The sequence below is a fragment of the Chinchilla lanigera genome, unplaced genomic scaffold (assembly GCF_000276665.1).
Source record: "Chinchilla lanigera isolate Chin_1 unplaced genomic scaffold, ChiLan1.0 scaffold00043, whole genome shotgun sequence".
Taxonomy (NCBI): Eukaryota; Metazoa; Chordata; class Mammalia; order Rodentia; family Chinchillidae; genus Chinchilla; species Chinchilla lanigera.
In genome coordinates this window covers 19,526,265-19,540,337 of record NW_004955444.1, presented here as the reverse complement: position 1 = coordinate 19,540,337, position 14,073 = coordinate 19,526,265, and the positions used below count along the sequence as shown (strand labels likewise).

The 14,073-nt window shown below is 36.8% G+C and overlaps 1 protein-coding gene across 2 annotated transcripts in view; it reads right to left on the bottom strand.

Moving 5' to 3' along the window:
- Positions 1-14,073, bottom strand: part of Tox (thymocyte selection-associated high mobility group box) — a 342,631-nt gene that overhangs the window by 256,082 nt on the left and 72,476 nt on the right. The window contains exon 1 of one of the 2 annotated variants that reach the window (XM_013518215.1): positions 7,690-7,761. The exons of the other annotated variant lie outside the window; for it this stretch is intronic. Within the exon in view, the coding sequence (XP_013373669.1) occupies positions 7,690-7,746 (57 nt within the window). The 5' untranslated portion in view covers positions 7,747-7,761. Of the gene's footprint in view, positions 1-7,689; positions 7,762-14,073 lie in introns of those variants that run through there. 2 annotated transcript variants of the gene reach the window in all.

The following is a 14,073-nucleotide window of genomic DNA, read 5'->3' as shown; positions in this document are numbered from 1 at the left end:
AACAATGACCCTAAGCAAAAACGTGAAAGTAGCCAAGACCTTGACCTGTATATCCTATCTATGAAGGGACACTGTAGATGTCTGTCACACCTGCAGTCCCAGAGAGACAGAGGCCTAAAACTTGAAAATGCTTCCTGTAATGCCCCCAAGTTCTTCAAGCTCTCCCATCCAATTACTTATCCCTCACAGCTGAGAGATTGTATCTATCTCACAGTTTAAAGATGGAACAGCTGCCAACAGGCCAAAACGATCATTAATAAGTTAACTGTTACCAGATAAGATTGAAATCTATGCCAGCACTATTTTAAGTAATCCCTATGATAATTTACTACACAAACTGCTGCCAAAGTACAAACTGCGATGCGAGAGTGAGGAGGCTAGGTTATGGGTCCCCTGCAGCTCAACTGCAGTTAAAGCTAACACAAGTATCCCCTGTCCTGCCCTGTGCCCACACCTGCATCACCCATGAAGAGCAGCATATAATGTTTAACTTGCATTACAAATGAAACCAGTGCTTTATATCGCTTCCCATGACCTTAAGAAATACAACCGAGCAGCCTGGGACTGTGGGAAACTACCACTAAGAGGCCAGACCGCTGCTCAGTGCAGAAGAAGGTGAGGGAGAAAAATGAAAAAGTTCTCTGCACCATCAATTTAAGCAGATCTAAAGATGAATCTCTAAACCACAGTTCAGCTCCACCCCACCAGTTCACCCCCATCCTATTCGGCATTTGTATTTTTAGAGTAAGAGAAGATGTAAGTTAGAGAATGAAAAGTCACTCGTTCAACAAATAAGGAGTTATTGCACACCAGATACTGTTCACAGGGTTTCCACATATGAACTCGTTTTATTCCTCTGAGGCAGGAATGACTATCATTTGCATTTTGTAGATGAATACATTGAGACACAAAGAAGTTATGAAACAGCTGAAAGTCTCACAAAAAGGAGAGAAGGGAGGAAGATGACAGGAATCCTGGGACATGTTTAATGGAAGGAGGCTTTGTTCCTCCCAGGTCCTGGGGAAGAAAACAGTGAGAAAACTGTGGTACCCCTGCATCACTCAACAAACAGACCTCCCAATCACTCAAGCTTACCATGAACGCCATCTTCATAGACTACTACAAACTTTTCACTAGCCTGTTCTACTACTAAATAATTCCATAATTGCCTGCTTAAGTTTTAGTTGAAGAAATAATAAATGAATTATTTAAAATACCATATAGTACTAAGAGATATACAAAAGTCCTACCTTCTCTACACTGTCAGTCTTTATAGTGTCAGTTACTCATGGTCAACACAATCTAAAAATACTACATAGAAAATTCTAGAAAAAATAACATAGGTTTTGAATTTTATTATAATACATTGTTATAATATTTTATTTTATTACTTATTGCTGTGAATCTCTTACTGTGCTCAATTTATAGATAAAACTTTATGTAAGTATTTATACACAAAAGAAACTGTATATATAGGGTTCAGGAGTCATGATGGTTTCATATATACACTGGGGATGCTGGTACTTATTCCATATGGATAAGGCGGGACCAATGTATGGGAAAAATATTCTTCTCACCCCTACATTCTGTGAAGGCAACCAGTGCAGACAATTTTTGCATCTGCTTTAGCTCATGTTTTTGAATGCTCATTCAACCCACCCATGGTTCCACTGAATGAAAGAATGTTATGGAAAGCTTTCTACCTATTGCTCCCCAGCCAATTTTCCTCTTGTTCCATTCTCTGTAGAAACTAACAGGTTACGACTGTCCATAAAATAGGAACCCAGATGCTCAGTCTAATAAAACAATAGATTTCTATTATTAAGCAACATAAATATGCATAGATGGAAAACTAGAACCAATAACTTACTGTAAGCTATGGTAACTATAATAAAATACTAATACTTAGATTATGTTTAGTTTTTATTCCTACTTCTTATTGCTTAGGCAAACAAATAGAAGACATACATTTCATGGCTCACACGTAATCTCTCAGAACATACAGAGTTACTTTTCCATTATTTATTCATTTACTCAACAAAGCAATCAGTGAAAAATACAGTGTGCTAAGGATGCCCGATCTTGAGGCTGGAAAGTCTAAAATGGCATGTCAGGAATTGTTGTTTTGGAGATCAGTGATGATAACAACATTTGTGACAAGTAATCATAATAACAATAATGGCGAAGAAACGATGATGAAAACAAGGATGCTGAGTCCAGCTACAGCCACAGGGGTTACCTTATGCCCTGCAGTAGGTACTGTTGGAACTGCTTTAGGTCTACAAACTCATTAATGTACTGTAACAACATTCTGGGGAAGTATATAGTTTCCATGTTGAGTGTTCCCCAAAATCTCATTATGCCTTAAAAGCATGGCCTCCAGCTTGACCTTATTGCAAAGTAGTAAAAACTTTAAGGGGAGGGACAGAGCACGAAGTCTTCAGGTTCCTGGGGACATGCCTGTGAAGAGGACTATGGGTGGGATCCTAGCTCCTTTGCTTTGGCCTTTTGCTTCCAGGGTAGAGTGAGCAATTTTGCTCTAGTACTTATTTCTACCATGAAGAGCTGCTTTATGCTGGCCTCAAGTGACAGGACCAATAAGGACTGCAGCTTCCAAATCACGAACTTAAATCTTTTCTTTTTATGAGTTGACTATGGCAGGTATGTGTTATAGTAACAGAGAACTGACTAACACAGGTGGTTAATATTATTCTCACTTCAAAGAGGAGCAAATGGCCCAGAAGTGAAAATTTAGTCACACAACTCCGCTGGGCCACAGAGCTGGCTAGAGTTCGAATTGCCCTTCTGGCTTCAGTACTGGCTAAAGTTGTGGCCACTAACTAGCACATGACAATGTGTCCACAAGTTTTACTCAGAATGTTCTGGAAGCTCATAAGAAGAAAAGCCAGTCAGACATATGAGGAGGAGAAGGGTACTAGAAAAGCTTAGGTGGGCTGAAGATTTAGCTCAGCGGCACAGCACCCACCTGGCAAGCACAAGGTCGTGAGTTCAATTCCCGATACGGGAAAAAAAAAAATTGGAAAAGCTTAGGTACTCTTTGAGTTCAACTTTTAAGTATGAATGAAAGCAATTAAGTGAAAGGAGTGTGGTTCAGGACATTTCAGAAAGGTAACATGGTATCTTAAGGCATCAAGTCCAGACATAGCTGGCTCCTTTTCGAAATTATAGTTTGCCAGAGATGGACTATGTGTTACACAGCATGGAACAGAGAGAGAAGCCCAGAGAGATGGCCCTCGCATCTCACCACAGGCCCTTATTCTGCTCAATACAGAGCTACACAACTTCATCTCCACTGGATTTTGTTCTGCATTTTGTGGAAAACTGGAATATTTAGTCACTTGGGGACCTTGAGGATCTAACTGTACAGTACAGCTTTTGGAAACCTTATACTTGGTCTGCAAACCCTCATCTCTGTATAACAGTGAAGCTCTTTCCTAAATGATTAAAGAGAACATGATCAGTTAATCAAGCAATAAAATTAAGTTACTTCATGTAATTTGTCCTACTATGTTTATGGTTGGTATCAGTATTTATAGAATGAAATTGTTTTATTCATTATTAATCTTAACTCTAATGTAATATATAATTCATTCTCCATTCTAGGATATGTGTATGTCCATGTGAGTGGCTAAAATTATCTCCTATTATTTGTCTTGCTAAGGTCTATGTTGAATTAATTGCTCTACCAAGCACAGAAGACATACACTTTTGTTCAGGTGTGCATAAGAGGAGGCTTCATTGGATCAGTATATGCTATATGCATCTCCTGAAATATCACGCTGAATCCCATGGATATGTACAATGGATAAAAATTTTAAAATAAAAGTACTCCAAATGTTTAAAATTAAACAAAAAATTACAGATTGCCCTATTTTGTTGAGTCAACCTTTAACCATTTACAAAAGCATAGGCCTTGTATGTGCCCTCCCTGAGTCTACATGTCTCCCCACCTCATGCAGACGCCTAAAGAGCAATGACCAATTGAGGTAGGGTTGTAGCTCAGCGGTAGAAAGTATGTTCAGCATGCCTAAAGTTCAATCCCCAACACATTCTCATCTGGCACCATTCCTTACACAATTAGAATGCTTCTCATGAGGTGCTATTATGAGCTTATCCCAACTTTTTCTGATACCATCATATGATTTTCTTACCTATCAGAAAGATTCTACACTATAGCTTCATATGAAAAAGTTAAAACATAACTATTAGAAGCTCCAACATTTTCATACTCTTGGCTTGCTTTTCCTTTTATGTTTTGCCCTCTCCATTTAGTTACATCAATGCATGATGTATTTTTCATACATTATCTTTTTTTTTTTGAAATGGGGAATTGAACTCAGGACCTTGTGTTTGCCAGGCAGGCGCTGTGCCACTGAGCTATATCCCCAGTCTGCATACATTATCAAATGTTTGTATATTTCTTTTTATTTTTCATGTATGTATAGTATTTCTTGGCCTATTTTTACATTATGTAAAAAAAAAAAAAACTGCCCATTTCCCTGTTCTTCCTTGTCTTAAGGTCTCAGTAAAGTTAGAGTCCGATTGCCAGTCTACTCATACTCATTTTCTACCTATGAATTATGATAGCCTGTATGTTATTCTCATAACTCTGGCCTTCAAATAAACACAGTGAAATAAAACTGTTTTTTCCCTTCTTTGACTTTAGAAATTTCATTTTCTACTAAATCTAATCCTCTTTGACCACTATTCTAACATGCTCCCTTTCCTTTCTTAAAACATTCACATTGTATAATCATCGATTTGGGTTTGTTTTTTTTTTAGTACCGGCTATCGAACTCAGGACCTTGTGCTTGCCAGGCAGGCACTGTGCCACTGAGCTATAGCCCCAGCCCAGTCATCTATTTGGTCTTAATGTTGAATGACTATCAAGAAATACTAACATTACATAAGACTATTATAAAGTCTAAGGTCTTTGGAACAATTCTGAATAGCATCTACTGTCTCTAGAACTTTGCAGGTACCAGGCTACTCTGGAAGAATTTTCTAGCACTGGCACCAATGAAATTCTGAAATAACCAGTCTAAATTGTCTCCTACATTTTATCTGTCTTAAGCAAACACAGCAGATTATTTCAGGCAGCTTAGTTTAACTAGGACCTTTGAATTATTAAATTTTGGAGGCTAGAGTATATCTCAGTGGTAGAGGGCTTACCTAACATGCTGAGGGCCTGGGTTCCATTTCCAGTACAGAAAAAAAAAAAAAAAATCATTGTCATAACAGTAGAAAAGTAGAGGGCTGGGGATATAGTATATCCTCTGCCTGGCAAGTGCAAGGTCCTGAGTTTGATTCCCAGTACCAATAAAAAGAAACGTAGGTGCCCTTTTGCTCTAAGGAAAGGGAACTATTTAAGTTCCTCTTACAATCTACATCTGTCTGTTTATAAGAATGAGGTAACAGTTTCTAAAGTTTCACCCAAATCAAATAAATGTCTCTCCAAGTCCAATAAGGCAGAAGACCATTAGTCGTACAAACAAGGTTAGGTATGGAATTGTTTTCAACAATAAGAAACTTGTTTTTTGCATATGTTACTTCTTCCCTTATGTGAAGCTGAGTTATCAACATTTTTCTCACATTCTATCTGAAATTTTTGGGCAATAGTATCATTTCTCCACAGCAGTAGCCATTTCAGAGAGATTAAAAGACATTTTCCCTCATTTTGATAAGGCACAAACCACAAGTGTCCTTAAAAGTTAGGGTTATCATTGGTACCAGTGATGTCATATTAGAATGTGAAAGCTGAGAGAGACCTTTGCTTTGTTCAGATTTAGCTTCTGCTGTAAGAACCTAAGAAAAATCTTCCTTCACAAGAGGCTGTTCGTTATGTATCCAAGCTTCCTAATTATCAGGAAATAACAAATAGCAGTATTATTTTTCACTTAGTTTCCCTTTTTTGGTTCCATCTGGAAATCACTTTCAAGTTGACTTGGTAAAATAACAGCGAAAAAGGACAGTATCTTTACTCCCTGGTTCCCCTGAGATCCTGGATCAGCTTGGTATAAGGAAATGTCAGCAGACTTGGGGAAAGTGAGTAATCCTGACCCTGTTCCTAACCAGCTTCAGGCCTCAGGCAAAGGCACTTAGATTCTCTAGGAATTTGTTTTCTTCATCTATCAAATGACAGTTGGGATAAATGACCTCTGACCTCCCTTTCCCGCTTAGAAGTAAAACAATATTCCCCAAATACACTGAACTCACTTAAGTACTGCATTGTGATAATCCTACATTATGTCAATTCACATTAATCATAAGAGGACTTATCTAAAAAGTATAACCAAGCTTGATTAACTGAAGAATGTCAAACTAACCAACCTTAATCAAATGGATTTGATATGAATTGCAAGTGTATTGTTCACATACCTTTTATGACTGAAAGGAACAATTATCAAATATTTTCCAAATTGTCTTCTAATGAATCTGAAAGACTGTTTATGCAGTGGAAAGAACCATTGGTTCCTTTTTGCTCACCACAGTTGCTCTGATTTGCTTATTACTCAACACCGTTCTGTACTCCCTGGTATGGTGAAGAACCAGCATGCTGCAGGAGGAAGGGTTTCAGGAGTTTTGCTCATATCCTCATTATTTCCTTATGTACACTGCATTTCCTTCCTCATTTTCATTAATGTTTCCTTTCTTTTTTAAACCTCTCATCTCCTTTCATTATCCTTCCCACAGGATAATGTCCTTCCATTGTCCATTTTTTTCTCATTTCTTTCTTATCATCACTCTAAATGCTTCATCTGGCATCCCACTCATTTTCCCTTCAGGCTAAACATTGAAGAATGGAAAACATTTCTGTAAACCGATAAAAAATGTTTTATTTCTTCCTTTAGAAAAATATTCAGCAAAAATGTATAAAGCCCTTATGTACTTACATCTGGTTTTAGATACAGGAAAAATAATTTAAATACTTTTCTTTTAAAAAGTGTATTCTCAGAGAACTAACCCATTGTTTATTGAATTAACACTTTATAATTAACACTTTATCCTGATTTCATACCCATTAAAGGAAAAATGAAAAAAAGTCTGAAAAGAATAATAATTACAATATTGTTTCCTTAACAGAAATCCACTGAGAATTTCAATGTAAAAATAATTCAGTTAAAACTGGGCTCTGAAAGCATCCATTTCTTTCCATCTCAGAAAATTTAAAGTCCAGTGCTCTTTTAGGCCTACTAAAGTTCAAGGGCTCTGAGGGGCACAAGTCGCCGGCCAAAGACCTGCATTTTTCAAACCCAACAAACACTAATTTGAGTGCTAATGGCACTGGTCATTAGCTAAATAAACAAACCATTTGAATGTACAACTGTCAACACGATTGCAGTCTGCTCACGTGGGATCAACCTTGTACCCACAGACTCAAGTTTAGCAGCCTGAGTGTGCACTGCTGCACGATCTCATTGGCCGCTCCAGCACAGCTGGGCAGGACAAGGGGCACCTGGCTCACAGTTTAATAGGAGTCTGGTAAGAGTATCACAGTAGAACATTTTTTGAAGGCCCCATGTTAGGCCTCAGGAAATACTTCTGCAGCAGGCAAGTCTGGGATGTGCCCTGCTGCTCTCCTTACCTCTTCCTGGCCCTCAGTGATCCATCCTCCTGGCCCCTCTTAATTGACAAAAGCCAAAGAAATACGAGCACATCACAACCCACCTTCAAAATTTCCACAGGCCCCTTGTTACCCAGAGAAGTCAAAACCAGCTTTAGCATCAGGTGTACGCTTCGTCACTCACTGGTAGTGACACCATAGGCCACCAGCAGGGGGCACTTCCTAAGAGAGACGCACAGAGAGAGAGACAGAGAAAGAGAGACTATGGCACGAAAGCATCTGGTATTAGTTGCCTTATTTTCACTTCATAAGTATTTTCATTTCATCTCAAGTATTAAATACACATTGTTTTCCTCTCCTTCTGTATTTGACTGTTGGATTAATTTCAAATTTCTTAAAATGGCACTCCCAGTTCTCTGAACTAAATGAGCTACTCTGGAACCTGCTTTCTTTTACTCGGCAACCTCAGTCCAGTTTCAGAAACATCAGTGATTTCAAACTCAGCAGGCACCCACAGGAGTCTGTACCTAGGCATCTAGAATACCTTTTAGCATTTTTCCTCTAGAGAACACACCCAGCATTTAGCATTAACCACATATGTCTCTCCCAGAATCCAGGGAGTCACAGCTTCGGTTTGCCTCACAGCCTAGTCATTCACTCATTCGCTACTGACTTACCCGTGCACTCACTCACAACAATTCTACCTTGAAGAGAAGCTCGGGCTCTGGAATCAGCCAACCTGAAGTGCAGCTTGGCCAGTCACTCACTGTGTAAACATAGCAAGTCACGTAATCTCTGTGGCCCAGTGTCTTTTGTTGTAAAATACAATTAACCTTAGTTTTGCAATATTTGACACAATGTAGTAAAATAGTAAGTGTGGAAGTTAAGAGTCTTAGATTCTTGTCTTTATTCTACTCATTATTATTATATGAGTGAAGTTAGTCCAGTGAATAAAATCAACACGGTACATCTTACTCAGTGATCCAATATCGAGTTCTATGTAAAATGAGGGGGCACAAACTAATTTCTCTGAGGCCTCTTCTATGTTTAAAATTCTAAAACTTTCTCTTTATTTGTGTACCTATAATACTTAAGAGCTATTATATAATTCTTGCATTAATATGTCCACAGAATTCCTTCACATATTGCTAAACCAAATGTACTACAGCCAAAAGGATTTCCAAAACACATCTAAATTCTGTTCAAGTATTAAAAAATTCTGATTACTAATGATAAAAGATTGGAGCCCCCAAAATACAAAATTCTGTATTTACAAGTGTTTGTATTATATATTAAGGAGTCCATAGTGTCACCTGCCAAGGATAAGACATTAGTTAACCCAACTTCATTTCCTATCACTCTCATCTACATTAACTTTCCTCAAATACATGATACAAAAGGATAAAGGCATTTCAGAGCTTAGCGAATCAAAGACTTTTAAAGTCAGAGGAAACTTCAACTTTAAGGTAGATATTCTCTGTTTATGTCCCAAGCTACCTTTATACTGTATATTAATCCATACTACCAACAAGGGAAGAACAGTTGAGAATAATTTACTTCTCTATAGGGACTACTTGTATCTTTATTATTATGGAAAAACACAGGCATTGAAAATACCACAACAGGTACTCAATAAATTCACTTCTAGTGATTGTCAAGTCCACAGACCTAGTTTTTACAGACACCTAGATTTATTTCCATGAGCCTGTAAATGTAGGTCCAATTGATTCATACAGCCACCACAAGGCTGAAGCCATGAATGAGGTGTGACTCTACAGTAATGTGGCTAATTTTCAAGCAAACATATTGGAACTAACCACAGACATTTTCCAAGTATTGAAGGTATCTTAAAAGAATTCTGATGGATTCATCTCTTTTGCCTGTTTTGAAATTACCTACCTTAATTAAAAGCTTTATATTTTAGGAGTATTAAATTTGGAGAAACTATCCAGAAAGTCAGTCAGATATTTTAAAGTAAGTATAGAAAACTGTGGCATAATCTAGCTTCATTTTAAATTCTTCCAACTTTGCTGCATGTTTGAATAGTTTTATAAAACTGAACTGCTGAAAATATTTAGAGCTAAACTTAAATAGGTAATTTAGGCTAGTAGACTAACCCTGCAAAATAATGTAAGCTAAATAATGAAACTAATTTTCATATACATTATGATTTACAAACCCCTTTTCTTTTCTTTTTTTTTTTTTTGGTACTGGGCATTGAACTCAGGACCTTGCACTCACCAGGCAGGTGCTTATGCCACTGAGCTATATCCCTGGCCCTACAAAACCCTTTTCTATAGACGGTTGCAGAAGAAGCACTTCAAACAACAGTAGTACTTTGGAGTTCATTGTATAGCATAAACAGGGATATCATTTATTTGGATCTATAAATTATATTCATTATGGAGTATACAGGTAATTTTATGACTTCCTTCCACTAGCCAGATATGCTAGCTCATTGTGATTCCTGGAGTAAATCTATCATCCCTCTACCATAAATTCTACCCTAATTCCCCTCCGCCCCCAGAGCTTGGGTTTCTACAGAACCATGTAGGCAAGAATGGAGATTTGATCAAACATGTGGAACTGATTGACACTGGCATTCAGCCCTGAATTCATTTAAATTATGACTCCAAATACAGTATAGAAGGACTAAGACTTATGAATGAATACTTTTTGTCTTTGAGTGACGCTGAACCCCAAGAGATGCCCTAAACCATAAGTCTTACAACCACAAAATCTACTCTTCCTTTTTTCTGTTCCCTTTTTCTCTTTTGGAACCCATCAAATCCCCTGTATATAGCTATTTCCCTAAGCCAGTTTTGGTATAACACTTAGAAACCATAGAACAATGCTGAGAGCTTACACACATTCCATCACACAACTGTGAAACTGGTTCATATTCACAAGTTAGGGTGGTATCATTAAAAGCTTCAGAAGAAAAAATAAATAAATACAGAAGTCCATTTTAACTTTCATGGTGCTCATCAAAAAAAAAAAAAAAAAAGCAGGTGGATGACAGCCACTAACACTGTGTGAAGCAAAAGCACTGCCAAAACTGTGAATAATTAACAGATTTGAAAATGTAAGTAGCTTAAGCCAGTCACACATTTGGCAGAGGTGAAAGTTGCCGGTGGTAACTTGCTACTACAAGCACACTCTTCTTCAAAAACACAATTTCCCACCGGTCCTCGGTTGGCTATGGAAAGCTGACTCCCTGTTCCCATCTCCACAAACTATGCCGGTGCCTCTGAAATCGTGGAGAACATTATGGGCTATTTATAACACTTCATATTCAAAGTATTTCAGATAGTTTTCTGTAAAAGAAATTGTATGATTTAAAATAAATTATATCTGTAGAAATATATATGTATATATATACACACACTCCTCATCTACAGCAAACAATAAAAAATTATGCTTCTTTTCTTATTGTGTTATAGTAGATCATTTTAACAAATTTTCATCAAGACATTTTGAAATTTCAACCTGTTTCCTCCTCATATACACATAAATATCATACAAAAGTTGAAGCGTGTATTTTAAGGGTAACTGGCATTGCTGAAATATTCTTGCTAGGAAAAGAATTATATATCAACTCCTCCTCCAACACAAGGAAGCATAAAATGGAGAACAAAGAGATTAATAGTATGAATGGACCACATGTTTTACTGCTTCCAAAAATTCACTTTAAATTTAAGTTTTAGATGTAGAATGGCTAAGAAAATTTAGGTCACATGGCCATTTAGTACATACTATTTAGTATGTACTGTAATAGTACATACTATTCCTCTAAGTCAAAAAAGTAAACACTCTCTACAAAATTGTTTTAAAATTATAAAATCACGGGACTGTTATTATTTTCCATGCATTTTTTGGTGAAATTAGGCTCACTTTTTTTCTGTATAATTTCACTCTTTTTCAACTATTAACTTTTTCTTTGCTATTTTCACATAATTCTCCTTTCTTAATCTTTATTTTGTTAATTACCTGCACATACTTTACATTTTGCTTAGTTACTATTTCAATGGGTTATACTTGGAAGCTAAGGCACTGTCTTTCAAAATATGAAAGAGAGTTTCACCTTTGATAGCACACATCCCTTCTTTTCTATGTTTACGTGTTGGTGGCCATAAAAGATTTTTCAAAAGTGTCTCAGAGCTTGAGATTTTATGTCTAAATAATTCATAGGCAAAACTTGTAACTGGTGCAAAAATAATTCTGCTGCTGAGACTCAAAGGAATCACTTTTTATGTTTAATAGTCAGAATTCTACTTCCTACTCATGGTTGCTATTTGAATAATGGCACAGTCTAGATGCATAGCAAAATATCGCAAAATCAGTAGGAATTCTAGCATGATTCTGGCCCCTCCAATAGTCACTCCAGTTCAAATGAGTCCCAGTCAGGTGGGAAGCAACATAGCACAAGTGCTCAAAAAATATTTTAATAAGATTAACAAAGTTCTGGGGTCTTATGCTGCATTCTTTTTCTCTCCTGCTTAGAAAAAAAAAAAAAAAACTACTAATCACTAAAAAAAAAAAAAAAAAAACTACTAATCACTTTGATACAAGAACAAAGCAATGATTCAGTAAAAGTTGACTTTTCTTAAAATTCAAAAGTTTTCCACTAGCACATTACATGTGGTTATCATATACTGAGTGCAAAACATTTGGAGGACTTCTTTGCCCTTGACTTCAGAGAGATTTTTAGCAGAATGTAAAGTAACTTTCAGGGTTCTAGTTGTGCTACTACCAAAGTCACCCAGTGTTGGTGCACCTTGTCCTTCCATGGCAACTGTGACTCTTGTTGGTGTTTGCATCCAAAGGTGACTGGACTTAAGGGCCGCTGTGTACAATGACTTTAAGGAAAGTAACAATTTCATAAAACTGTGCTAACTGGTGAATTTTACCTTCCATGTTGCATGATTTTATTCAGTCACCCACTGGACAACAGCAACACACACTATATAATAGCATAAATCCTGTATTTATAGAGTGCCCACTACGTACAAAGCCATTTTCTGCTCAATAAACATACCACATGGAGAATTTTAAATATAACTAAGAATGAGTAATGACATTGTGGAAGTGTTTTTATAATAAATGAAATATATTTTTTAAACTTGCTATTCATTAATTATTTCAAGACAAATAAAATCTCCTAGAGCTCAAGCTGCATCAACACTTATGGTCCTGAGGGTCTTATTGGGCAAGATGTAATTTCAGAAAACTAAATAACCTCGGTGTTAATGAAACTCAGAATTGCTGAGGGTTCATAATTTACAAACAGGGAGCAATTGAGGCAGTGAAGGAACAAACACCATCTTCCTGTTGGAAAACACTCTGAGCCCAAGGTCTCAATAAACTGGATCATCACCCAACAATTAACCTCAGATAAAGCTGAGAATAGTATTGCAAATGAAATTCCTAGAAGCCATCCACAGAATGTCAAAGATAGAAGGGGCTAAGAGATACCATCTAAATTAAATCCATTCAAAACATCATAGAATGATATTAGAAACAATTTCACTTGAGTCATTATAAAAATAACTGCAGTGATTTAATGATAAAGTTTTATTTAAAATTTCCATCCTTGCTTTATGAATAAAAACATGAAATTACTTCTAATAGAAAGCTCTTGCAATATAAAACTCCAGACCCAAATTGGAATGATACTCGGAATAGAAGTAAATTCAGTGTATAGTTGTTAACATCCATTAACTATTACTATAGTTATATAACTCCAGGATATAGTCTGAGGTGAATCTTTCTAGAAAATCACTTTTTCTAAAATAAACAAAGTATATTCTCCCCTGTGCACAAGATAAGGACAATCCCAAAGACTCCAGTCATAGCTACTCAATACCTCAGAAAAATTTTCAAAACCATGCTGCATTATAAGACATTCTTGTTGAGCCCAGGGAAAACATCTCTAAAAAGCAGAGCAAGATGGCAGCTGAAAAAGTCTTTCAGTGATTATCTCCTCCCGTAATCACCAAAGTGAATGGCTAATCATGCACTAAAGGACCTTCATATTAAAAAAAAAAACAAAAAATCAGGTAAGAGATAGTGACAGGTTCTTGAAAATAACTTTGTTTGCGGATTGGTTTCAGTTCTGAAGGTAAATGACCAATTTGTTCCTGGCTGTTCTCTGTAGCAAGAACCAAAAAGCAACTGAACTGAGGAACATATCTGACTACTTTAGCAATAACTCCCTGTATGCTTAGGTAACTCCGTGTGTCTCTACAGTCACACACAGTCCCATGCAAGCTGGCCATTTGAAAGTGTAGATTATTTCTACCGTTTTAGCCATGAGACAATGAAACACCACACCAGGAAGTGAGAAATGACCTCCAAATACAGAACTTAAAAACAAAGCAAAATTTCTCGCCTTCTGAGTCCAAGATATATACCTCCCACAAAGAGCAGGCCAAGTAAGGAGTTTTCTTGAATATTTTCTCAGTTTTTATACTGTATGAATGGAGCAA